The sequence below is a fragment of the Equus caballus genome, chromosome 5, assembly GCF_041296265.1.
Source record: "Equus caballus isolate H_3958 breed thoroughbred chromosome 5, TB-T2T, whole genome shotgun sequence".
Taxonomy (NCBI): Eukaryota; Metazoa; Chordata; class Mammalia; order Perissodactyla; family Equidae; genus Equus; species Equus caballus.
In genome coordinates, this window is record NC_091688.1 from 44,737,138 (window position 1) to 44,763,352 (window position 26,215).

The 26,215-nt window shown below is 46.7% G+C and overlaps 2 protein-coding genes and 1 long non-coding RNA gene across 27 annotated transcripts in view; 2 read left to right on the top strand and 1 right to left on the bottom strand.

The window, feature by feature from the left end:
* Positions 1-6,335, top strand: RFX5 (regulatory factor X5). Of its 2 annotated transcripts, XM_070268285.1 has the most exons (10): positions 1-115; positions 561-689; positions 940-973; positions 1,399-1,481; positions 1,742-1,861; positions 2,046-2,165; positions 2,306-2,387; positions 2,694-2,895; positions 3,135-3,235; positions 3,386-6,335. In XM_070268285.1, the coding sequence occupies exons 1-10, from the start codon at positions 69-71 to the stop codon at positions 4,346-4,348; spliced, it is 1,881 nt and encodes a 626-aa protein (XP_070124386.1). In that variant the 5' UTR covers positions 1-68; the 3' UTR covers positions 4,349-6,335. The 2 variants fall into 2 exon arrangements, with proteins under 2 accessions (XP_070124386.1, XP_001492313.1); XM_001492263.7 differs by lacking the exon at positions 1-115 and having other exon boundaries at positions 567-689.
* On the bottom strand, positions 689-12,182 carry LOC102149798 (uncharacterized). 3 transcript variants are annotated; one of them, XR_011439211.1, is made up of 4 exons: positions 12,042-12,182; positions 11,333-11,529; positions 9,817-9,948; positions 689-870 (listed from the first exon to the last, which is right to left on the bottom strand). It is a non-coding gene; the product is annotated as an uncharacterized lncRNA (long non-coding RNA). The 3 variants fall into 3 exon arrangements; XR_011439210.1 differs by lacking the exon at positions 689-870 and adding an exon at positions 8,952-9,158; XR_011439212.1 differs by lacking the exon at positions 689-870 and adding an exon at positions 8,957-9,171.
* Positions 11,658-26,215, top strand: part of PI4KB (phosphatidylinositol 4-kinase beta) — a 26,578-nt gene continuing 12,020 nt past the window's right edge. The window contains exons 1-6 of one of the 22 annotated variants that reach the window (XM_023641190.2): positions 11,990-12,409; positions 13,315-13,511; positions 15,459-15,687; positions 15,913-16,050; positions 19,375-20,311; positions 25,058-25,102. In XM_023641190.2, coding sequence (XP_023496958.1) covers positions 19,403-20,311; positions 25,058-25,102 — 954 coding nt within the window. In that variant the 5' untranslated portion in view covers positions 11,990-12,409; positions 13,315-13,511; positions 15,459-15,687; positions 15,913-16,050; positions 19,375-19,402. Of the gene's footprint in view, positions 12,410-13,314; positions 13,512-15,458; positions 15,688-15,912; positions 16,051-19,374; positions 20,312-25,057; positions 25,103-26,215 lie in introns of all 22 variants that reach the window. The other 21 variants (XM_070268273.1, XM_070268276.1, XM_070268281.1 and 18 more) reach the window with 21 other exon arrangements.

Below are 26,215 nucleotides of genomic sequence, written 5' to 3' on the forward strand. Positions count from 1 at the left end.
GGGAGATGACGTAGGGGCCGGCGGCGTGGGGAAGGGAGCAGCGGGGGAAGCCATGGCGAGATTAAGTAATGAGAATTTGGGCCCAGTTTTTTCCAAGCCTGGAAGGGCAGAATATGTTCGTATCCTTTCTGACTTCCCAGGAGAATTCAGTGGTGAGGAGTATATTAGAAAATTAGAGAACTTTGTTTTGTGGTGGTTATTGTTGTTTGTGACGGGGAGGAGGGCAGTATGGGGTCAGAGGCAGAAATGAAAATTTCTTTCTAACGTGGATTCCCAATCCCCCTATCTCTTCCTTTACAGTTTTCCACATTTAGGAGACTGCAGAAAGGTGGGGCAGATAGAATGGAGATGGCAAAGCTCTTTGGGGGTATATATGGGCCTGGAGAAGTAATGGAATAATTTCTAATTTTTGGAGAAGGCAAGTGGTGAGAAAAAGACCACTCGGGAAATTCGGAGGCTTTCCTTCTGTTGCTCTTTCTGGGTAGAGAGATGAGGAATGCCCTGGGGCCTCCAAGGGAAAGGATGTTAAATCTTCCTGTCTTGCCTCCTCTCAACTCTAGCCCTCATGCCGGGATGGCAGAAGATGAACCTGATGCTAAGAGCCCGAAGACTGGGGGAAGGGCCTCCTCAGGTAGTGCAGAGGCGGGGGAACCTACCACCCTTCTTCAGAGGCTCCGCGGTACCATCTCGTAAGTATTCACCACCACCTCCAAATCTTGTTCCAGACCCGGGTAGAGATCCCTGTAGCACTTCACTTCCTCTGTAGATGAACAGCCTCTCCCCAAACAAGTACATCTGACCAGGGGGAGAGTCTTCATCATGGTAGCGGTTCTTGAGCACCTGTTAGGCATTTCAGTCCTCTTCTGCTGCCTAGCAATCAGACACAGGGAAGGGGAAAAATCTTGAGTATGACTCCCAGTTTTCTCCTCTTCTCCACAGCAAGGCCGTGCAGAACAAAGTAGAGGGAATCTTGGTAAGTATTTTGGGGAAGAGGGCAACAGAGAGATGGAATTGGTGGAGGATGGGGATGCTAAGGATATAGGTCAATGAAAGTTTTATGTGGGAGAGGCAGTGTTGTCTACACTATCAGGAGATAACGGGCTTTGCAACTTGCTACCAATTTGACCTTGAGCATCTCACTTCATCTCTCTGTGACCTCTTGTGTAGATGCCCAGGAGAAATAAAATCAGAGCTGATCCCCTCCGCTGCCCCTCTCACTGTGGTAGCCCATAAGGGCTCCTCAGAGCACAGTGAGCACCAGCCTCAAATCATTTCTAAGGTCCTTTTTCAGTCTGACAGGCTCTAAGTCAGCAAGACTTTTGGTAAGGGTCAGAGGGTCCTACCTTGGGTCCTTCTTGGCCTTATTATTTCTCCTGCCTCTGTTCCTCCCTACCCCAGCAAGATGTACAGAAATTCTCAGACAACGACAAGCTCTATCTCTACCTTCAGCTCCCCTCAGGGCCGAGTACTGGAGACAAAAGGTAGGTTTGGTGCTAGAGTTTCAGATGTCAAAGGTGCTGATTCTTAAAGGCTCACTGGGAAGGAGTAGGGGAATAGGACGAATACTCATAATGGCTGTCCTTGATCAAGAAGAAAAGTCCCTGTTCTGCCTTGGTTTACCAGGGAAAGGTAGGTTCTGGGTGGACTGATTTGGTCCAGTGCTACTGAAGTGGTACTCTGGATAGAACCAGGACAACTGTTGGGATCTTAGTCATGCTTGTCCCTTTCTCTTCTCTTGCAGCTCAGAGCCAAGTACACTCAGCAATGAGGAATACATGTATGCCTATAGGTGGATCCGCAACCACCTAGAGGAGCATACTGACACCTGTCTGCCAAAGCAAAGCGTTTATGATGCCTATCGGTGGGTGGATAGGGAGTAGGTGGGTGGGTTGGTGGGCATAGGACTACCCCCTCATCCCTAAAGAGCTCCCCACCTTGAGAGAGCCTGATTTCTTGAAGGGTTTCCCAAACTTGATCCCCAGGGACCCTCTGAACCCACCCATGGCCTCCTTCTCTGAATATTTTCCCACTCTGCCCCTACTCAGGAAGTACTGTGAGAGCCTTGCCTGTTGCCGCCCACTCAGCACAGCCAACTTTGGCAAAATCATCAGAGAGATCTTCCCCGACATCAAGGCCCGAAGGCTTGGTGGCCGGGGCCAGTCCAAGTATCCTTGACTGGAGAGGTTGGGGCTGGGAGACCTGGGGAGGAAACTTTAGGAAGTAGAGAGCCAGGAGTGGAAATGGCCGAACCTTCCAAAGGGGCTTGGAGATCCCCATGTGTTGACCACTCCTTAACTTGCATCAGATATTGCTACAGTGGCATACGAAGAAAGACTTTGGTATCTATGCCACCCTTGCCTGGACTTGACCTAAAGGGCTCTGAGAGTGTAAGTAACAACCTTCTGATTGCACTCTTCTCTCCTAGGTAGAAGTCAGAGGTCTTTGGGTCATGTTTTGAGGGCTGATACAGCCTAAGTCATTCTGCACATAGCTTCTGGGTATATCAGATATACCCTTCTGCCTACTCTATGGCTGAGGCAGAGAATGAAGAGAATTTGTGGGTTTCTGGGATGGGATGGTAGAAGCAACTCCCATTCCCCAGTCTAAACTTACTATGGTCAACACTGGTGTCCAGGAGGGGACAAGGGTCCTTAAGTTTGGAGTGTGATTGGGCATGTCCTTCCCCACTGCAGCCAGAAATGGGCCCAGAAGTAACCCCAGCACCTCGGGATGAACTGGTCGAGGCAGCCTGTGCCCTCACTTGTGACTGGGCAGAGCGAATCCTGAAACGGTCCTTCAGTTCCATCGTTGAGGTCGCCCGCTTCCTGCTACAGCAGCATCTCATTTCTGCCCGATCTGCACATGCACATGTGCTCAAGGCCGTGGGGCTTGCTGGTGGGTGGACCCTCTCTTATGTCCTGAGAAACCCTACCAGCCACTTTCATCTTCAGAGGCCCTCCCACATATTAGGATAGAAACACCTTGGATTTGCCTTCTATTCCCAGAGACCCTTCTAGGACATGCCTTAGACTACCTTCTTTCACCTGCCTCTACCAGTCAATCAGAATCGCCTCACTCCTCCATTCTCTTTCCTCCTCACCCTCACCTTATTACCTTTTCTGGCACCTCTGCAGAAGAGGACGAACATGCCCCTCGAGAACGGTCATCTAAATCCAAGAATGGTGTAGAGAACCTAGAGGGTGGAGCCCATAAGAAACCAGAGAGAATGGCCCAGGTAAGGAGTTGATGCCCCGACCTTGGTGCCCTAGGCTGGGGGCTTAGTGTACCCTTCCCCCAGTGGGCCTTGCACTTTTTCACCGTCTAGACCTGTGTTTCCTCCAGTGTCCAGTCTTCCCACTTACTGTGTTCCTCTCTTTACTTTTAGCCTCCTAAGGAGCTGGAACCCCGGGCTGGGGCTGGCCCCCCAACACGCGGAGAGCGGAAGAAGGGTGTAGTGGAGAGCCCAGCCCCAGCAGCCAATAACCCGCAGGTTAATGCCCTGGTGGCCCGGCTGCCTCCGCTTCTGCCCCGGGCCCCTCGCTCGCTCATTCCACCAATCCGAGTCTCTCCACCCATCCTGGCCCCCAGGCTTTCTTCAAGCGCTCTGAAAGTGGCTACGCTGCCTCTGCCCAGTAGGGCTGGGGGACCCCAGGCAGCGGTGCCCATCATTAATATGATCTTACCAACTGTTCCTGCTCTGGCTGGGCCAGCTCCACCTGCAGGGCTCACTCAGCCACGGGGCACAGAGAATAGGGAGGTAGGCATAGGTGGTGACCCAGGACCTCATGACAAGGGTGTCAAGAGGACAGCTGAAGTACCTGTGAATGAGGCCAGTGGGCATGACCCACCAGCTAAAGCAGCAAAGCAGGATATAGAGGATACAGGAAGTGATGGCAAAAGAAAACGGGGGCGCCCCCGAAAAAAATCATGTGGAAGTAAAGAAAGGAATTCTACCCCTGACAAGTCAGCAGCTGCCATGGACTCTGCCCAGTCCTCAAGGTTACCACGGGAAACATGGGCCTCTGGAGGGTCAGCTGGAGGGTCAGAGAGGCCAGGGCCAATGGGAGAGGCTGAGAAAGGGATGGTGCTTGCCCAAGGTCAGGAAGTCGGTGCTGTTTCCAGAGGAGGAAGGGGCCCCAGTTCCCGGCATGCCAAAGAAGCAGAAGATAAAATTCCTCTTGTCACCCCAAAAGTGAGTGTCATCAAGGGCAGAAGCCAAAAAGAGGCTCTTCATTTGGTAAAGGGAGAGTTAGACACTGCAGCACAGGGTAATAAAGACTTAAAGGGGCATGTGCTTCAAAGTTCCTTATCCCATGAGCGGAAAGACCCCAAAGCAACACCCCCATGATGGGAATGTGGGGAAGTGTTTATATGCATATGTTAACTCTACCTGTCCGCCTGGTAGAGGCCCTTCTCTGCACTTGCTTCTCATTTGGCTCTTCTTTTCCAAAGAGAATTCATGCTCTTCTGTATAGACAGCTGAGGCACCCTGTCTTACTCAGTGCCTGGTTCCTGCCTCTGACCTTTCCAGCTCAATACCCTTGGCTTTAGAGTCACTAATAAATCTGTAGTGACCATTTTACCTGGACCCCTGTGCTATCCTGTGAGAAGATAGGGATGGAATAAGTATGATGAATGTATAGGTTTAGGAATCTTTTGGTTTTAAGTCATAGAAAACCTAATTCAAACGGGCTTAAAAATAAAGATTTATTGGCTCATGTAACTGGAAAGTCCAGCGGTAGTACTGGCTCCAGTAAAGCTGATCCAGTGGCTCAGTATGTCTCTAAATACCTGAGTGGCTTTTTCCCGCTACTCTACCTTCTGTAGTTTCATCTTAAGCCTGGGCCACCTCATGGCTGCCAGCGCTCCTAGTATTACATTTCCTCATTTATGTCCAACCAGAAAGAGAGAGCATCTTTGTGCCGGGGATCCTAGCAAAAACCCTAAGATTTACTCTGATTAGGCCAGCCTGGGTCACATGTCCACCCCTAACCAATCACTGCGGCCAGGGGCTGGTAAATGCTAATTTGCTTAGTCTACATCAAGGACTGCACTTGTGGAAAAAAGGGCGGGGTCAGCCTCCCTTAGAATCACATCCATCCCCAAATGGAAACTGGGGGAGGTGGGGGGAGGGGAGTTCTTGCCAAGGCAGCTAACACCTGCCACTACTATGAAGCACATGTGGTTTTAGCTTGCTAGGTTGAGATTAGCTATACCTGTTTCCTTTTTTCCTCATAGTCTTGCATTTTCCTTACTGCAACTGTAAGTTCTTTCCTCTCATTCTAGTCTCAGAAGGAATGAGAGGGAAGTCACTCTACTTTGGGGAATATCTCTTTAGTCTCATCTAGATGACAGTCTAAATTTTTTCACCTATAGTTCAGAGATGGAGCTCTTTCCTTTTCCTGTTTTCTGAATTTTAGTTTCTTCCTGATTCCTGCTTCCTTATCCCCCACCCTACTGTCACTTTCACCGAGTGAAAGATTTACTTCCTAGTCATTTTATTAAATTCACTCTGGATCCACCAGGTGTCAGTTTCTTGTCATACATGTGTCAGGACTTAGCCAGGATTGTGGGGTGTAGGCTGGTATACAGAAGGAGGTGGCTCTGCATGTCAGGGAGCACCAGTGGGGAGGGAGTCCAGACCCTCCAGGTGTATCCTTGGGGACAGCAGTAAGCCAACCAATATTTATTGAGGACCTACTTTGTTTTCTGCATAAGGTAGCTTCTGTCAGGGAATCTTGGTTCTTCCCAAGAAATACAGATTTTCTTTCAGGGAGACTTCATGCATTTGTTCATTTCTTTCCACCACAGCAGATTTTTAAAAATTATAATATGTAATATTTGATATCTATAAAGAATATATTTAAATGAATAAATTATGAAGCACCGTAATTAAATGAGTATCATTGACCCATCACCCAATTTACCCATAAAAACATTAGAAATACCATTGAATTTCTTGTGTTCCTCCCCTATCCTATCTCCCTGCCTTTCCCTAGAGGTAACTGCTGTCCTTAATTTTGTGTTTATTAACTAACTGCTATATATGTGTATTTAATCATAAATGTATATATCTTTTAAAAATGTTCAGTTTTGCTTTTTAGCTTTACAAAAATTTTATACTCTGTTAGTGCCCTGCAGTTTGCTTTTTTTCACTTCACGTTATTTCTAAGATTCATCCATGTTGTAGATAGCTATGATTCGTTCACCTTCAATTGTATAATATTCCACCAAATGTATAAACTACAAGTTATTTATACATTCACCTATCAGTGGACATTTGGGTTCTTTCCAGTTTTTTGCTATTACAACAATGCTTCTATGAACTTCTTGTACATGTCAGTGCCTTTGTTTTTAGTAAGATATCTAAAAAGACTCCTACGATGGTCCCTGTGGTCTGTACGCTCTCTGAGGTGGGACTGTCCCCTCCTGTCTTATTCTCTGGAAGAGTTTACATCAGATTGAAATGAAATGTCCCTTGAAAGTTTGGTAAAACTCACCTGTTAGGCCATCTGAGCCTAGCATTTCTTTGTGGGAAAAATTTTAGCTATTGATCCAATTTCTTTAATAATCATAGACTATTTGGGCTTTCTATTTCTACTTGAGTCAATTTAGGTAAAATGTTTTTCTAGGATTTTGTGCATTCCGTGTCTTTTTTTTTTTTTTAATGAAATTTCTATTTTCCTTTTTGCCTCTGCTCTCTGGGTAGTCATGACCTCCTTTACATTTCTATTGTTTACTTGTGCCTGCCCTTTTTTCCCCTTGATCAGTTGCACCAGAAATTTATTATTTCACTTGTCTGTCTTTAGCTACTACTTTGTGCTTTTTGATCCTCTCCCTTATGTAGTTGTTTTCCATTTCATTAATTACGGATCTTATCTATAGTATTTCCTTTCTTCTGCTTTCTTTAGATTTAATTTTATGTTCTTTTCTAACATCTTAATTTTGACACTTATCTAATTAATTTTCAAGGTGTCTTTTTTTCTATTGTAAGTTTTTAAGGACATGCTTTTCCACATTCCCCAAGTTTTTCTGTTGTAAAGTACTTATTATTTAGTTCTAGGAATATTTAGACTATTATTACCTTTATGACCTTTTTTGATTCATGACTTATAAAAGTTTTATGAATTTCCAAATGTCTGGATATTTAAAATTTTACCTTTTTGATACTGATTTTCAGTTTAATCATTTGTGCTCAAAGAATGTGGTCTCCATGATACCAATTCTTTGAAATTTGTTGAGATTATCTTAGATTCTGTAACTTATCTTAGAGGTCTAAATCTGTTTTGTTGTTTTCTGCTGACTCTTGCCCATGGTAGCCTGCTTCCTTGTATATTTTTTATTTTTGACTTTTGAGCTCATATTTTGTTAAACTTAATCTATGGGAATCTAGAGGGCCTAAGTTGGGGGTACCTTCCTCGAGAAAGGATTTGCATTTGCTTCTGCCAGCAGCCAAAGGTGCTCCTGGCCTGGGACCATGTTAGCCCCTTCAAGAGTCCTGGGGTTGAATTCAGAAGCCCTGGGTTTTCTCCCCTTCCTTGGCTAGGCCCAAAGTTTAGTTTCTGTTCACAATACTGATATTGGCGTTTGTCCCCAAGGCAGACCTGCTTCTCCTTCAACATGTTGCTCATTCTTCATATAGATTTCAGCTTAATGTTATTTTTTCTTCCTTTACTTATTTTTCTTACTTTCTAATGAGCCCAGCAATATGCTAAACATTATGTTAATTTATCCAGGATCAAGTTGTATTTTACGGGGTGAGCCCTGTCTCTTATCCATGCTGCCAGAAGTAGGAGTCCATTACTGTGGTTTTGATATTTTCTTTGTTTTTTAAGTGCTAGGCACTTGTTAGAAGTTAGTTGACTTAGGCTTTGTTTTCAAGTCAATAATGATCACAGCACAGTGTGAGTTATGTTAGCAGTAAGCACAGAGAACTGTGGGAGCCCAGAGGAAGAGCGTATAGGTCAGATAGGGTTCAGGGATGCCTTCCCAGTAAAGGTGAGTAGGAGTTAGCTGGATAAGTCTAACTTATAAAGCAAGGACAGAATAACAAAAGGCTTACAGTAAAAAACAAAATCATACTCATTTTACTGCATAAGAGCTGTAAATTCAGAGAGATCACTTTGGGCTAAGTAATTTGGGAAGGTTTCATGGAAAAGGTAGGCTTTAGTTAAGCCTTTAAGGTAAGTAGAGCTTGGATAGATGAAAAAGAGGGCATTCCAGGAAAAGCAGGGGTTTGGGGATGTGGGATGTGAAAGACTTGTCTGGCAGAAGGGATGTGTATGAACAATAGTGAGAAATAAAGTAAAAGAAGAATATACAACCATTATGGTTATCTATTGATTGAATAAATGAATGAATGAAAGGTATGCAGTTTGCATTAGAGAATGGAGGAACTGGAATCAAAAGGAACCAGCCAGGCAGCTTTTGCCCTTATCCATGTGGGAGGAGATGAGGAACTGGACCAGGCTGCTGACATAGTAGAGGTGATAACGCATATGGGAAAATAAACCACTGGTGATAGAATCGATAGAAGCATCAAGGAAATATTGTCCCCACCACGACTGGCTCTGGGGATGTACCCATTCACTGTGGGAGACCAGGCCACTGGATGATTTTGAGATTTGCCTGAATGTTATGGGGTTTTTAAGTAGCCTATTTTAAAATTTTACCCTATTTTAAAAATCTAACGTGAAACAAGTTACCCTTTTGTAGTTCAGGCAATCTTCAATTCATGAGATGAAGGGCTAAACTAAGATGCAGGGACTCCCTACTCCTTCCTCTGCCATTCCTCTTTCTCGTCAGTACCCTGTTCCCCAGTCCCATTACCTTTCCCCCCATGTTGTCTTTTTTCATTTCATAAATTAAGCCCTATCATAAGTTAAAGATAATTTATAATTTACTAAAACTTGAAATAATCTTTTGCTATTAAACCAAGAGAAACTCACATGTCTAGTCTATGACCCCAAATAAATAACTTTGTTTATTTTTTGTGGATAACAATCAACTTTCTTTAGAAATCAAAGCAGTTGCCACATTTACTCACATACTGAACAGGGGAGTTAATGCCATATATTTGTCTTAGTGTTTTGTCTCATGTATGGTTCCTCAGTAGGCCTACTTCCGTCTTTGTCTAGGATCATCCTGCTGGCTCCATCCTATGAGATAAAGCTAAGCATAACAGATATATAATGCAGAATTTCTTAAGAAATGTTCATGAGGAGGCATTTGTTTACTGGAAAGAGCATAACTTCATTCCAAATCTTAGCTTTACCACTTGCCATATGATTTTGAACATTTATTTACTCCAGTTTTTTCCAACTGTAGATTGCAACCCATTAGTGAGTTGTAAGACTGATTTAGCAGGATGTAAAACAGTATGTTTAAAAAGTGAAATAAGGGGCTGGCCCCATGGCACAGTGGGCCATGTTAAGTTTGGCATGCTGCACTTCGGTGGCCCAGGTTCATGGGTTTGGATCCCAGGTGTAGACCTACACCACTTGTCACTCATCCTGTGGTGGTGACCCACATGTAAAGTGGCAAAGGATTGGCACAGATGTTAGCTAAGGGCTAATTTTCCTCAAGCAAAAAAAGAGGAAGATAGGCAACAGAGACATTAGCTCAGGGCTAATCTTCCTCAGGAAAAAAAAATGAAATAGAATAAAAAATATCAGAGTGCATTACACATGGTAAGTATTGTTTCGTGAAACTTTTATTTCAGCGAAGACATATCTCTGTGTTCTTCAGTGGTCATGATATAAAATGTATATCTTACTGTGGGTTAAAGGAAAACAATTTTGAAAAACAATGACTTACCCATTCTGAAGCTCAGTTTCCATAAAACGGGATAAAATCTCTTTCGCAGGTTGTAATGAGGAATAAATGAGGCATTTGTACTCATACACAGTAGGGGCTCGAGGCACAATTGCTAGCTTCTTTTTCTTTTCTCTGAAAAAAAGCCCATAGTAACTATGGTTCAGGGAAAAAAATCACTCTAATTTCTTTAACCACAAAAGTGGTTAAAATATAACAGGAGCTGGGGCCAGCCCCGAGGCCTAGTGGTTAAGTTGGCATGTTCTGCTTCAGCAGCCCAGGTTCAGTTCCTGGGCATGGACCTACACCGCTCATTGGCAGCCATGCTGTGGCAGGGACCCACATACAAAATAGAGGAACATTGGCACAGATGTTAGCTAAGGGATAATCTTCCTCAAGCAAAAAGAGGAAGATTGGCAAGAGGATGTTAACTCATTGCCAATCTTCCTCACTGAAAAAAAAAAAGGGGGGGGGCCGTCACATCTCTTTACAATGTTTCAAAAAGCTGGTCTTACGGCCCTTTGCAACCCTACCCCTTGAGGGGCTGGATGTGTGACATTTTAAACTCTAGGCTAAAGCAGGGTCATCACCTCTTGATAGTTGCCTGACAGCTGATTGGGAGCTGGCCAAGAGCTGCTGGGCCTGACAGGTGGACTGGTGATTCCCCACTCCAGACCAGTGGTGACAAATTTAAACTATCTTTGGCACTCTGGGCTTCTTTCTCTGCTCATGTTTCATTACTGTACTCCTGCTTTAACGTAGCTTATCAGCTTGCCCTCTTGTGATTTGAGCAAATTCCCATTTCTATTCTTCAACATACATACAATTTTTTAGCCTTCAGAAATCTTTCCCCTCTTTTTTGTTCTGCTGGATCATATTTTTGAGAAACCTCCCATCATTCATTCACCATATACTGAGTGGCTAGGCCTTCTGCATTAATTAACCATACTCCCGTATGTTCCTTCAGCAATTAGGTACCCCATTTGTTTTACTTTTGTACATATTGCATGTTTTACATAGATATTTTCAAGCTATTACTCTTTATTCTGCCTCCCAATTAAACACAGAAGCACCTCTTTTCTTTCATCATCTATCCTATATTATTGTCCCAATAATAGTAATAGAGTACTATGGTAGTAATCTCTCCTCTCTTTAAATCCTCACAAAACCCCCGGAAAGTGTTAATATTCCTGGATCCACTTTGAAGACATAGAAACTGAGGTTCAAACAGGTGAAATCAGTCATCCCAAATCAAACAGCCTTTAAGTCGCAGGGAAGGTGGCATCCAAGATCTGGGCCCAAATAACTAGCCTCAATGTAGAATATTAAGTAAGGCCCATGAGGGTTGGAACTAAGGTTCTGAGGGAGAGGGCTCCCAATCAATAATGCTAACAGACAAGTACACGAAACCCATAAGAGAGATCCGTGAACAGGGTGTGTTTTTGCTTATTTGTTTAGTTTTATATGGTTTTGTTGGGAGGAGGGGTTGTGCCCTCCAAGCCTTTGTCATTTCACTCACCTCTCCCAACCTGGCTCTGTCCACCCCCTCCCCGGAGAGATCGATGTCCCGGAGGCTGGAGGCCAAATGCTGCCCAGACAGGTGGTGACCTCGGAGGCAGAACCGCGGCCTCGAGTCGCGCCGCTAACGGCGAAAGATTGACGCGGTTGGACCACGCCATTCCCGGAGAGGGAAGGGGCGTTAATCTTGGCATCGTCCTTAAAGATGAATAGGAAAAGATACTGAGGGTGACTATCTTCCCCGCCCGCTCTCTCTCTTTCTCCTCTCCCCGCTGGGCCTCCAGCGTCCATCCCACGGCCTGTTTACTAGCGGAGTCGTGTGGAACAGGGGAGAGGAAAAAGCCACTGACTGCAATTATAACTGGGTTGCTAACTCAAAGGGGCTCATTTACATATAATTTGCATGTTCGTGTACTTAGGGAAGTCCGCAGTATGTCTGTGCTTCTCCTCTAACACGACACCCACGCGCGCCTGCCCTCCTGCCGCTCTCTACTCTAGGACGGGAGCCCCCGCCCCTTATCCAGCAAATTTTACTTCCCTGTCGGCTTCCTTAGCCTCTCAAACGCTCTCTCTTAGGTCCGCCTCCAAAGATTAGCCCCTCCTCCTACCCGTAGGCTCCTCCCTTCGTCCTCTCCTCCCTCCCCAGCTTCCAAATCCCTCTTCCCCGCCCCCTTTTCTATTTCTGAACAGGCATGTTCCAGGCAGCTCACCCGACTCCTTAGATTACTATGGGATCTGTAGGGTCCTGAGCGTCGGAGAAGCCGGAAAGCATATCCCAAGAAGGAGGGCTTGGCTTCGGAAGAAGGATCGAGCCCTGCTGGGGATTTTTTTTCGGTCTTGCTTGTGCAGAGGGAGGAAGAGGAGGTTTTGCGGCCCAGTCGAACTTGAGGCAGCGCGAAGGACCCTTCAGGCGGCGCCGAGGGCAGCCCCGCAGCCGGGGCCTGGTGCAGCCGCCGCGGCCGCTGTCAGGGAAGCGCAGGCGGCCAATGGAACCCGGGAGTCGCTGCTGCTGCTGAGGCGGCGGTGTCGGCAGCCCGACCCCGACCGCCCGCACCCCCTCCGCAGGGGTCCCCCGGAGGTAAGTGACTCCTACCGGGTGCGGCCTGCTTTCCCTATGCGTGGGGGGGTCCCTCTCCCACCCTGTCCCGCACAGCTGACCCCCGCCCCCACGCCTGTGTTCGACTACAAAACTGCCCTCCCGGTGGCAGCTGCACCCCGGGTTCCTTCTCCACCCTTTCCTCTCAAGCCTGGGGTCCTCTGCTTTTTGGCTTCCTCTTCTGTTTAGCTCCGCCCTCTGCCCCGGGGATTCCCCCCTCCCTCCCTTCTATCCCTGCTGCCTCGGTCCCGAATTATCTTAAGTCATGAACTCTTTCCCCATCAGGACGCCTTTGATAATGTCCATCCTCGTTTGTCCTTCCTCGTCGTGTGTGCTCCTGCCCCAAACCTTTCCCCTGGCCTCCGCCTTTATCCCCTTTCCTCTTTTGCCCCTTTCCTCCCCTGTCTCTGTGCAACCCCAGGACTGGGTTCCCATTTCCCTGAGCTAAGGATCGTAGCCCTCTCTTCCTTTGCTGCTTGTGATTCCATTACCTCACTGTCACCCACCCACCCTGCTCCTGGCTTCCAAGAATTGCCTATTCCCCGCCCCTTAAGGGATCTCAGGCCCTCCTCATCATTTCCAGAGTACTGTTTGCATTCTACTTTGACCTTAATCCTTACGCTTTTTCTCAGGAGTGCTTTGTGATCCCTGTAACTTTCTTTAGCTTCCCTTTCCCCTTCCTCAATCCCCCCACCTCTGTAGATTTGTTCCTGTAGAATAGAGAAGGTCTGACAGTGTCCCTTCCCATTAAAGATTTCCAACTTTGACACCTTCTCCCTCGAGTTTCAAGGATTTTGCTGATCCTTGTGACACTTGGTTCTGTTTTCCCTTATGGCCTTTATGTGTTCTCTGTCACACTCTTTGTCTCCACATGTGACTTATTTCAGGATCAGCTAAACCTTGAACTAAGAAGAAAATGTGTTGGGAGGAGGGGGAGCCTCAGCTGTCTCAGGCTTTTCTGGACAGAGGGTGTTTCTGAAGGATGGAGTGAGTTTTGAAGGAATCCCTATCAGATTACACTTTGTTGACTACTGAGAATCAGCCACTACGAAGGATGAACAGGCCTTCATGAGGACTGAATGAGGTTGTGAGAAATTTTGTTTTGGATTATTTAATTTTGGGCTTGGCTTAAAGGGCTCACAGAATAGAGTGTCTTCCCACCCCTGTCCAGAACCAAGAGGAATCAGTTTACTGTCTGTGGCTTACTAGAATAGTTTTGGTTGATTCCATAAGAGCTTAGGCCTGGTATGGGGTTGAAGGTTAACTGGAAAAAGGAACATGAGACAATGGAAAGAGCTTGTACATTCAGAATCAGGACTCCTAGGTTCAGCATGCAACTTCTTCACTTGACTTCCAGAGTGACCTTTTTGGGAAAACTCTATAGGCATCAGTGTAGTAATAGGGTAATAGCAGAATGTGGGTTAGGGGAAAATTAGACTTGGTTTATTTGTTTACAAAACTTTTGGGATTCTTCAGACAAAAGGTATTTATTAGTAGTGGTTTAGTTGTCCTGAGAATTTTCCTTCATCTTAGTCTCTCTGTTGGGTCTTTCTAGTCTGCAACCATGGGAGTAAGTCAGTTTGAGAGACAAGCTCCAGGCCTGCTTCTCTCATCTGCCTTGCTTTTTTCCCCGACTGCATTAAGTTGCTGAGCACCTGTGCTGTTCCTCTTGTACTTGATCCACAACTCCAGATTCTGGGTGGAAATGAGGTTTGTGGAAAAGCCATTTGGTGAAGCTGGCTAGAAAAGAGAACTTGGAGTGAGTTGGGACTTAGGAAACTAGTTGCTCCCTTTATGCCATGTCTCTCTCGGCCTGCAATAGAGAAGAATGCACGTGAAGTTCCATTCACCTTCTGGCTCTAGGCCTGTTTGAAAGTAATCGTGCCACCTCATCGCACTTGTCCCTTGTCTCCTTCATTGTTAGCCAGAATGCAGTCAACTCATAAGCCCCCTTTTTAGGAGCAGCTTCACTCCTTGGAAGCATTCCCAAAGAGAAATCATATTTTCCCTAGTTTCCCTGCTTCCTTCTCAGAGCTGAGACCACACTGCATGAGAACGTGTTTGCTGAACACCATCCAAAGCAGCAAATTGAGATTCTTTGATTTGGGGAAGAAGTTTGGGAGGAACCTTTCAGTAATTGGCATGAGACAAGAGAGGGCCTAGTCCAAGTGCATTTGGGGCTTACGGCAGGGAGGAACAGTTCAGAGAGAGGAGGTGAGCATACAGGTTGCTTTCTTTGCCACCTGTCTGTTTCAGCAGGGGCTTCCAGAGCTGGCTTGGGCTGTCTGGCCGGAATCTGCTTATACCAGCTCCATGGCCCTGCACAGAGTTCTCAGCCTGATTCAATCTTGACTTAACTATCCTGAGACCACTGCCCTCCCTACCTCCTGCTCGTAGCTTAAGAATGCCCTCCCCCCTGATGCCAACCCGCCTTGGGGCCTTGGGTAAGCATTACCTGGTTCCTAGGAGGGCTTGAGCCTGCTTGACAGCTCGGTCCTGTGTTTCTACAAAGAAAAAGTAGTACTCCATCTCCATCTTTATCATTGAGATCAAGGGGAAAGATGAGCTGAGACCTCCTTAAAGAAAGGTTTGAGTTAGACCTTAAGACTTGGGGAGGAGCTTCTCAACAGCAGAGCAGGCAGCCTAGGGTGATGTAGAGTCTCTTTTGAAGAGCAACTCCTTTTTAAAAATCATTATTAAAGGCATATGTACTTGGTAAACAAATCCAATGATACTTAAGAGTTTATGATGAAAATCAATGGTCCTATTCCTACTCCTTTAGAGGTAACCTCTTAATTATCTCAGTGTTTGTTTCTGAAGGTTATCGCTATAGCTTTAGATAAAATGCTTGTGCCTCTGTTACCTGATGTATCAATTGTTACAAAAGAGGATTTAGCTTTAGAAGATTTACACCTCTTGTATATATAATTATGTTATTTTTATTTCTACTGGAAACCTTAAATAACATATTTGGACCTCCCTTTCTCTTGCATTAATTTTTAACAGTCTCTCTTAACTGCCCACCTTGTAGGATGAAGATAACTGGCTCCACTACCCTTTTTTCCAACTTACATGATCTATCTGAAAGGGATCTTTTAAAAGGAGGAGGAAAATTGAGCTCGCCTGTCTGCTTGAAGGCAGAGCACTAAATCAGATGCTCTCTTGAAGGCCATTCTGTGAAGATACAGGAACATACAAAAACATGAGGACTGGTCTGAACCAATCCATATTTATCTAGTCTGTGGAAAAAGATTCGAAGGGTATGGTGATTAACTGGGTGAGGGGATTGAATTGGGGCTCTTTACTGTTCTGTCCTAGCAGAGACCAATCTAGTAAGTTCTTTAATGGAGGCCTCTAGAGGGTTGTTTGCGTAGAATCTTTTGAGGTGATGAGAAGCGGGAAGCCAGATTGAGTCCTCTGCAGACATTTACTTAAATGCTCAGTCACAGAGAATACATGCATCTAACTCTCTCTGTCCTCTGCAGCCACTGCTCTGCTCTGCTGTGCCCTGAACACCCCCCTGATGCTCAGATGAGGAGCCCCTACGTTGCCCAGACACAAGCTGTGGAGCCCGGTTAGCTGTCAGTGTGCCCCCACTCCACCCGTTTCTTAGAAGCCAGCTGGTAGGCTGGGGCAGGGGACCCCTCTTCATTTCCCTTCCAGTCTCACTAGAAGGTCAGTTTAGGCTCCACAGTTCACACTGGGAGTTGTCTGAATGTCATTGAGAGCCATAGGTGTCATTTGATAAAGGTTTGGATTTTCTTCTCTCTCTTTTTTCTTATTTCTTATTCTCTGACTTACAAGGGGAAGGATGGTGAATATAGGACCTGTTCCTCCTTTTTTTTTTTCTGCTTTCTAGTCCTTTCACTTTATTTGAAGGGTTACTTATCAAAGCTATATTTTCTTTGCATTTTAAAGTAAATGAATTGACGTTAAGGACCGTATCTGGATTTAGGTTTTGGAGAATCCTTTTCCTATTTCTTATTGTCTAAATTGCCAAAACAAGCTAAATTTCCTTCAGTACCTCCTTCTTGCCATGTCTTCCTTCAGATGCAGGCAGTCCCAGAGGCTCAGAGAGGCCAAGAGGGAGACCCAGCTGTAGTTTCTAGTGGCAGAGCTGCATATACAGGAGAGGAGTCTGGTTTTCCTGCACCTTTTGACATCGTTTGGTTCCTTGGGGAGTAAAGGCTGCCAAATGGGGGATCTCTTAGTGGAGAAGTCCCCTGAATACTGTGATGTGGGATTCCTAGCTGAGCCCTGGAATAAAAGAAATGATAGTGTCTTTACCTCCCTTCCTGGTGCTAGTAATAATCCCAGTTGTGATCACTTGGGGCAGGCATCTGCCACATTTCCTCATGAGGTCTGAAACGCTGAATGGGAGAAGGTCTGAACTTCATTTCCCTTGGAAGTTTTGAAAACTGGGCTTTTAAGAGCATTTGGTGTCTTGGAAGTCTCTGGAGTAGAGGAAAAAGGAAAGATGTGCCAAGCACAGAGAGGTTGAGAAAAAAAGAATTGGTTGTATAAAACAATTAAGGCAATCGTGTTAGTTTGTAAGTAGACCTAAAAGGTAGTGGTCCCCCTTGAATAAGAATGACCTTGTTGTGCAGAGTGCCCTACAAAGGTGTGGCAGGGAATGAGTAAAGCTTCCCTTTAATCCCATAGTTGCGAGTAGAGACAGATCCCTGTGCAACCCATGGTTGCAAGTAGAGACAGATCCACACAGGCAGCGATGCCGGTTCTACTGCTAGAGGGCACTGCCTAATTTGGGGAGAGAGCATAGTGAAAGAGTTGCCACCTTTTTTATTGACACCAAGCTCAAACTGCGTCAGGGAAATTAAATTCAGGCATGAACTTCTTGCTTGACAGAGTTGGGAGAAAGATAAACTGAAGTAGCCTTTTTTGGTAATCTCCGAGAACAAAAGAGTTTCCCATCTGTCTTTCTGCAAGACTTTAATGGTGACTGCTGGGAGGCCAGGAGCTAGACTCCATAATAATGGGCAGATCAGAGTAACCTTGACTATTTCAGAGGTGCAAGAAGAGGCACTGGAAGGGTGGCAGTGGAAAACAGGGCTTTCCAGAGTGACTGGAGAATCTGTATCTCAGGGCTCCTTCCCCCTACCCAAAGTATATGCAACTAGGTTCACTAGGGTCAAGGTGATGTCACTAATAGTTGGAAATTACCTGCCTTCCAGCTCTACAGTAGCTTCTGCCTTCCTCTTGCTCACATTCTTGAGTGTGTCTTACACTCCCTCGATTTGCATTTTTGTGAAGAGGCCTCTGAACCCGTTGCTAACTAGAGCCAGACTCTGGAGCTGGGTTGATCTGACATTAGCAGTGTGCCTCTCCCAGTCCTTTCTTTGAAATTTCCTCCTGTTCTGCACTGATTCTCCTGATCTGAATTTGGGGAGGCTGTGAAGAATCATTCTAGGAGGGCAGTAGCTTTCGTCAGCAGTGTCCTCTCACTGAATTTCCTTCTGAGAGTTCCTTCAGAGAGGGATTCTTAGTTTTGTGATTCCTGCTCCTCCCTGTTCTTTGGATGTTCTAGACCCATGAATTCCAAGCTGATTTCTTGTTGCCTTCTCACAGCCCCTCCAGTTCTTGCAGTTTATGTATGATAATGATGAAAGTAGTGTTGGGATAGGAGAGGGCTGTTGTCACTATTTCGGAAGATTTTCAAGTGAGCGTAACTGTAATTCACCTCCCTTATAAACAGTATATGCGTGTGTATGCACACACATGTACAGACACACTGTTTACCAACCTTTTAGGTGATTAAGATTCAACTAGCATTTATTGAGTACTACTATGTGCCAGGGACTGTGCTAGATCTTTTTACATACGTGAAGTTATTTATTCCACACAGCAACAATGAGAAGCAGGTATATTTTTCTCATTTTGCAGTTGAGGAAACTGAAACTGAGATGTGTGACTTGAATAAGCTTACACATCTCATAATGGCAGAGCCAGGATTTTGAACCCCAGCCCAACTGACTCCAAGTTCAGGAGTCGTTCCACTATACTCAGCTGCAACAGCACTGGAGAAAGAGGGAACAATGTCATGAAGTCAGACAAGCAGAGAAATGGCACAACTTCAGCAGGGTTGATGATGCTTGTTCAGAGCTGTTTCTTAAGTGAAGCCTAGCATGGTATTTGCTGGCCCTTATTCCTTGGGAACTTTGACTCTAAAAGGGAAGGTAAGAAAGTATCTATAGGGGCTGGCCCCGTGGCCGAGTGGTTAACTTCGCGCGCTCCGCTTCAGTGGCCCAGGGTTTCGCCAGTTCAGATCCTGGGCGCAGACATGGCACCGCTCGTCAGGCCACGTTGAGACGGCGTCCCACATGCCACAACTAGAAGGACCCACAACTAAAATATACAACTGTGTGCTGGGGGGATTCAGGGAGAAAAAAAGCAGGAAAAAAAATAAAAGGAAAGTATCTATAACTAGAAAGATACATCAAGGTGAGATGCTCAGGACCTGTATATGGAGTGTTATATGAGTAAGGAAATACAGTTTAAAGAGGAAAAGAAAAAGGATATTGGCGGGCATTTAAAGGAAGACCTGGGAAGAGCACAAGGATAGAAAAGAATGTGAAGAGTTAGGGACAAGGGAATAATTGCTTCCAGTCTACCTGAAGAATTTGCAAACCTATATAAACATAACACATATAAAGCAACATTTTGCAAATACAAGTTGAAAACAGAGGCTAAGCTGAGTAACTAAGTGCGAAAAGAATGAAGAGAAATGTAGTGACCAGAAGTAGAGGTAGTCAGGGAAGGCTTCCTAGGAGGAAATGACTTTTCATCTGATTTTGAAGGAGTCCAGGGAGACAAAAAGAGAGGAGGTGTCTGGGAAGGTTTCATGATGAAAGGAAGACGTGAGGATGCTGCAACTAACCAGTGTGTGTCTGTCTCCCTTTCTGTTCCTTTCCCCCTCCTTCCTCCTGTAGCTTGGAAGCTCGAAGTCTGGCTGTGGCCATGGGAGACACGGTAGTGGAGCCTGCTCTCCTGAAGCCAACTTCTGAGCCGACTCCTGGTCCACCAGGGAATAATGGGGGCTCCTTGCTAAGCGTCATCACGGAGGGGGTCGGGGAACTATCAGTGATTGACCCTGAGGTGGCCCAGAAGGCCTGCCAGGAGGTGCTGGAGAAAGTCAAGCTTTTGCGTGGAGGCGTGGCCATCTCTAGCAGAGGCACCCCACTGGAGTTGGTCAATGGGGATGGTGTGGACAGTGAGATCCGTTGCCTGGATGATCCACCTGCCCAGATAAGGGAGGAGGAAGATGAGATGGGGGCCTCTGTGGCCGCAGGCACAACCAAGGGAGCAAGAAGGCGGCGGCAGAACAACTCAGCCAAACAGTCTTGGCTGCTGAGGCTGTTTGAGTCAAAACTATTTGACATCTCCATGGCCATTTCATACCTGTATAACTCCAAGGAGCCTGGAGTGCAGGCCTACATCGGCAACCGGCTCTTCTGCTTTCGCAATGAGGACGTGGACTTCTATCTGCCCCAGCTGCTTAACATGTACATCCACATGGATGAGGACGTGGGTGATGCCATCAAGCCCTACATAGTCCACCGTTGCCGCCAGAGCATTAACTTTTCCCTCCAATGTGCCCTGTTGCTCGGGGCCTACTCTTCAGACATGCACATTTCCACTCAACGACACTCCCGTGGGACCAAGCTACGGAAGCTGATCCTCTCAGATGAGCTGAAGCCAGCTCACCGAAAGAGGGAGCTGCCCTCCTTGAGCCCCGCCCCTGATACAGGGCTGTCTCCCTCTAAAAGGACTCACCAGCGCTCTAAGTCAGATGCCACCGCCAGCATAAGTCTCAGCAGCAACCTGAAACGAACAGCCAGCAACCCTAAAGTGGAGAATGAGGATGAGGTAAAGTTCCTGGGAGGGACAGAGGGGCCAGTTGGCATGGAGACAGGATGTCTGACATAGGGTCACTTTATCCTTTTCTTTCCTTCCCTCTGTTTCATTTCACCGATAAAAGCATGGAATGTTAGAATGGAAAAAGCCCTTAGAATTCATGTATTCCAACTGCGTCATTTTACAAAGGAAGAACTTGGGGACCCAGAGAGATAAAGTGACTTGCCTCAGGTCATATAGCTAATAGCAAGGCTGATACTCCTGACTCTATCTGATGTTTTTTACTAAACTGCACTGCCATCCGTTAACTACTTACTTACTGAGAACTGTGGTAGACACCCTCCCCACCCTGACTTGAGTCCTGGAATATCTACCAGAACCTCTCAGAGCAACCGTGGGGAGGGAAAGGGACTATGGGTGTGAAGTTTGTGTGTGCTGGGCGAAGGGAGATGTTAAATAGAACCTCAGCTCCATTCTCCTGGCTACTCCTTCTCATAATCCCTCTCCCCAACTCCCTGAAGATCCTGCTTTTGTTGACGTAAAGGTAAAGTTCATTCCCTATCACGAGGCATCTGCAGAATGCCCTCCTGCCTGCCTTTCCTTGGGGGAAGGGATGTCCCTCTGGTATCTTTCCCATATCATTTGGGAGAAGTACAAAGAGAAGAGGAAAGCAATCTTAGTATAGAGTAAATCTCAGGCATACCTAGTGTCTAGACAAGGACCTGAAGGCTAAAAAGAAAAAGTTACAGCAGTAGTTGGGGCTATCTAATTTAGGATACAGAGCAGGGAGGAGATGAGCGTGTCACTAGGTTATACCCACCTGCCGTTCCACATCTGGAGAGATAGCAGGGAAAGTTGCCCAGTGGACAACCAAGTGTCGGTGATCTGGTGTCCCAGCCAGACCATGGTGCCCCAGTCTCCACCTCTGACTCACCACCAGCCCAGCTCCATCCTGGCTGCCAGCCCAGCCTAGGAAGGAAGGGTGAAAAGAATGAGGAATTTGCACTTGTTGGGAAATGCATATTAGCCATCGTGCTGGCATCTGCCTCTGTGGGACACATAACCCACCCACATTTTTGATACAATGGGACTTCTTTCAAGAAGGAGGTCAGAGTGACTAAGGAAGGGGGAAGGCAGGCAGATGGGAGACCACAGAGCCTGCTCTCTCTGGAAATTCAACATTTTGTTGTGATAATTTAATAATCATGAAGCTAAAAGAGCTAACGTTTATTGAGCACTTATGTACCAAGTGTCATGTCAAGTACTTTACATTTGAAAAGTACATTACGTGTGAAATCATCCTCGCAACCCTGAGAGACAGGTATTATTTTCCCACTGAGGAAACAGGCTTAGAGAGGTTAGACGATTTGCCCAAGGTCTCTCAACTAATGAATGTCAGACCAGGCCTCAGATCACAGCTGGTGCTCCTAGTCATTGAACTGAGCTGTCTTGGTTATTTCTTAGCATCTGCTTTCCCAGGTCCTCAGCTGTCAGAGTCCATTTGGGGAAGAATGACCTAGGCCCTGGCCCTCTAGGCTTTCACATGCATGCACAAGCAGAGCCGAGGCTGTGCTGTGAACCAGAATGGACTGTTTTCATTTCTGGTTGAGCTTACAGGGAAGCCCAGGGTCATGAAGGGAGGTTGTTGCGGAGTAAGAACAATCATCCAGATCTGGTGGACTAGGGTCATGAAGGATTTGGGAGCTCCTCCTCTGGGGGTCAAGCCTGTAGCGGAATGAGTGTGTGCGGCTGGAAGTGAATCCCTTGGTGCCTCTTGTCGGGCTTGGCTTTTCTCTGGATGTATTTTGTAGTCCTCATCTTAGGGCCAGAAAAGCTGAGGCCTTGGGGCTTTTCTTACTCTGTGCTGGTCCTTGGTCCCTCTTCCTTGCATCTAACTCCTGCCCAGGATGGGATAGGGATGACACTAAGAGGCAGGTGTTCTGTGACTCCTTAAATCCTCCAGGGTGGCTTGTCCAATTGCCGTTCTTCCCAACCTGGCTCCTTTATCTTGGGTCAGTAGATCCAGGTAAGGAAGGAGATGCCACATCCCCTGGCACTCCTAGGTTACCTGATGCTGGCAGAATGAGACACGTGAATCCACTGTGGCTCCTCAGGAAATGTGAGAGCCAGAGGAGAGAGAATAAAAATGAATATCACTAGGCATCTAAGCCTTGGAGTCTCAGCACAGAGGTCTCTCTGCCAGCCCCCGTGGCATTTTGAGGAAACATCTGTCAAGGCCTGTGTCCCCCAAATACCAAGGGATTTGGTTTTCCTTCTTCTCTTTCTCTTTCTCCCCAGTCATGCAACACTCATTCACTTGACAGATAGATATTGAGCTTGTACATTGTGCCAGAACCTTGTGCTCGAGGCAGTGAAGGATGGAGGATAAAATGCTGTCCTTTCCCTCCAGGAATTTATAAGGTATATGGAGACCCCATTATCTAGGGAACTGTTGAGTTTGTGACTCTCGATTTTGTATCCTGAAACTTTACTGAATTTATTAGTTCTAACAGTTTTTTGGTAGTTTGTGACTCTCATGAAAAGTTGTTTCCTGCATATAAGGAGGAAGTGTACAGCTTACTAAAACAAGCACGTAATTGTCTAAGGTCTGAGCAGAGACTCTAAAAGAGAGTCTCTCGGTGAGACCTGACACTCTGCTCCCCATCTCCTGCTTTCCCTTTAGGTTCTAAGTTTAATCCTGCGCTCTTACTGCCAGTAGAGGAGCTCTGGAGGGTGAAGTGAGGCTTCAGAGAAGAGTCGCAGGGGCTGCTTGTACGGCTCTCTTTCTCCCTCGAGTCTCCCTGCAGAGCTTTCTCTGCCCAGATCTCGTAGAGGCATCTGTTTTCTTTTAATGAGGAGTCCTTTACACTCTCCCCTACAGTCAGAGGGCTCTAGCACCCAGTTCTCCCATCACCCCCACCACTCTCCCCACCTACCCAGAGCCCACCCCTTCAAAGCACTTTTTATCTGCCTAGTCAGGGAACTCTGCTCAGGCAGTTTTCCTTCCCGTTTGTAACCAAATGTAAATATTTTGACATAGAGTTGGGGCACAGGGAGCAGAGGGTGATGTGGGTACCACCCCCACTCCACACCCTGCCTCACATAATGGCACTTGTAGTAGATCAGCTTTGTCTTTTCAGGACCGTATCTTTTGTGCAGTGAAATCTGCTGCATGTCACGCTGGAAGCCCCCAGTGGGCTTTCCAGCCTGATAGGGTGTGATATCAGCTTCTTGGCCTCAGCTTTTCTCCTTGGAGCTGACTCAGTATGAGTGACTCAAGTCCATGGAGTAGGAGAGAGGAGCAGGTTATGATATACCTCCCCTCCCCCAGGGCTGTTAATGAGTCACACAGGACCCATCTGTGGGAGAATCAGCTGGAGTGTTGCTCATGGAGCCAGTATCCTGCTTGCTGTTCCTCCCCAAACTAGCTCGTGGCTAGAAATTGAACCATTGAGTCATAATAGACTCTGGCATCCTCACTGTCTCAATTCTTGCCCCCGCCTCAAAGCAGAAGAGTCATTACCTCGGGAGAGTGTTTGGCTTGGCTTCTCCCTCAAAGTGCCCCCCTCCCCAGATTCTTCAAGGAAAGACCTGACTTTAAGACCACCAGCTAGAATAGAACTTAAACCATGGAATTGAATTAAGTAGATCCTTGAAATGCTGGTCGCAGAGTAGAAGCTCAGTGAATGCTACCTTTCTATCCTGGACACTCCCAGGACTTTGTCCCTTAAGTCCCGGGCCCCTCCCCCACTGGAGGGTTGTGCATACGTATTGTCCCTTCTCCCCACCCTGGGAGACCTTGGTGGACAGAACCCAGGATGGGCCTGTGCATGAGCTGCAGCAGAGCCACTGAAGGAGAGTTTGACCTCCAGCCCTTCTCCTTTGCTCACAGACACCAGTAAGACACGAGAATGGGGTGAGGTTCAGATAGATCCCTTGGGGTGGGACTAAGACAGCTGCTACTCAGCTACTCAGCTTTCTCATATGGATTCAGCTACGATCTTGCTCCCCAACTTGTGTCAAAAAATTCTAGTTTATTGAGTGTCCTGTGAAATAGGCTCCTGGGAAAAACTGCAGAGTTTTGGTAGATAGGAGAGTTATTCATCCTTTACTCCCACCAGCATCTAGCCCAGAGGGTTCATGCTTATGGGTCTGGGTACCCCTTGTCACACAGATTCAAGGTTGGGATTAGGATTCCCCAGGTGATAATGAGGCTGATTAGAGAGGAGATATACCTAGCACTGAAACTTTAGCTCTTGTGCTTCCTCCCTCACGTTTCCAAGAAGCTGGAGGGACATGGGGTTTCCAGTATAGGGGCCATGCAACTTGTTAAATTCTGTCCCTCTCTGGTGGTTTCTACGGAGAAGGGTTTGCTTGAGAGCATGTGAGTGGGTAAAGAGAAAGCAGGGAAGCTTGACAGAGCAGAGTTACTTCCCTAAGGGACCCAGCTTAAGGGTTTTGTCCTAGAAGGAAGACCTATGCAGGCAAGAATACAAAGGAAGAAAGTGAAAAGCAGAGGCTACTGTCTCTTCAACCCTTCTGACCTCAAGGTCTGAGCTAATCTTCCAGCATCTCCTACAAGTGTCAAGAATCTGGGCAAGTGGTGCTTCTGGGTTGACTTTCTTTTATTAAAGCAGAAAGGTAGAGCTGCACAAGAGAAGCAGTTATGATCCAAGTTGGAGCTAAATTCTTTGCCTTTGTCTCTCTCTCCTCCCTCCCACCCCCTCCTTCTCCCCTTGCCCTCTGGCCCTTTCCCAGGAGCTCTCCTCCAGCACCGAGAGTATTGATAATTCATTCAGTTCCGTAAGTGGGGCCAGGCTGGGACGGGGTGGCAGGCTCCCCCCATGGCCGCATTTCCTCTCCGTCCCCAGGTCTTCTGAGTCTCCAGGCCAAGGCTGGAGTTAAAAGGTGCCTTTTCTTCCTGGGAGATCAGCTCCTCCCTCCCAGGCCTATGAGGCCCCTCAGAGCTGGAAGAGTCCCCTGCCCTTTGCTGCCAGTGCCCTGAGCCCAGGCTGAATCAGGCTCAGTTGATCCTTCTCCCAGAGACAGCTGGGATGCAGTGCGACTCAGCATCCAACTCTTGGTCCCAGCAAACAGCTGGGAGAGAGGTAGAATTTACCCCTGGGCTGGAGCCAAGAACTGCTTGGCAGAAACCCCCAGGATCCTGTTTCTCCCACCCAGAACCCTTTCCCCCATGGCTTCTGCCATCAGACCATCAAATATTTATTCAGTGTCTTCTAAATGCTAGGCCCTGTGCTGGGTGGATTTGGCCTCAAGGAAAGTTTTTTCTCCTCGCAGCCAGTTTTCTTTTTTAACTTTAACCACATTTCTTCCAGGTCTGAGTTCTTCCCTTTCCCAGCTCACTGCCCAGATTGTTTCTTAATCCTCATTCTCCTTTCTTGTTCCCTCTGGACTAACCCCGACCCTCTGGTCCCACAGAGTCTTGGACCTTGTTGCTGGGCAGAGACGTGAGAGGAAATGCTGGACCCTCTGGGAGTTTGGATGATTTTTTAACATCTTATTTTTTATTTGTCTACCCAATCAGTTTTCTCTGTTCTGTGCTGATCCCCTTTCAGTCGTGATTCCTATCTCCTCCCATGTGGCAGAACCTCTCGCTCAAGGCCTGGGGTCACATTTCCACCATGCTCACATAACTTAGGGGCTCCCAGCCAAATGCTGATTTGAGGTTGGGAAGGAATTCTGCCGTTCTAATCTGAGGTGACTATGAATTGGTTGGGGTGGAGGGTCCTTGGGACAGTGACCATTTGCCACCTGAGTGGATGGACTAGGGGATCAGAATGAATGAAGGAGTGAGTCTCAAATTTCCTCTTCCTTGCTTTCTCTATTAGGCCCCTGGGTATTTCCAGGGATCACAGAAGCCTAGTTCTGTTGTCTTCCTATCTTTGTTTATTTTCA

Excerpts from the sequence above, each read along its gene's own strand:
- RFX5 (XM_070268285.1), top strand. The coding sequence starts at position 69 with ATGAGAATTTGGGCCCAGTTTTTTCCAAGCCTGGAAGGGCAGAATAT. Across the intron at positions 690-939 it reads AGGCTCCGCGGTACCATCTC|CAAGGCCGTGCAGAACAAAG; the intron begins GTAAGTATTCAC and ends TCTTCTCCACAG. Across the intron at positions 3,236-3,385 it reads AACCAGAGAGAATGGCCCAG|CCTCCTAAGGAGCTGGAACC; the intron begins GTAAGGAGTTGA and ends CTTTACTTTTAG.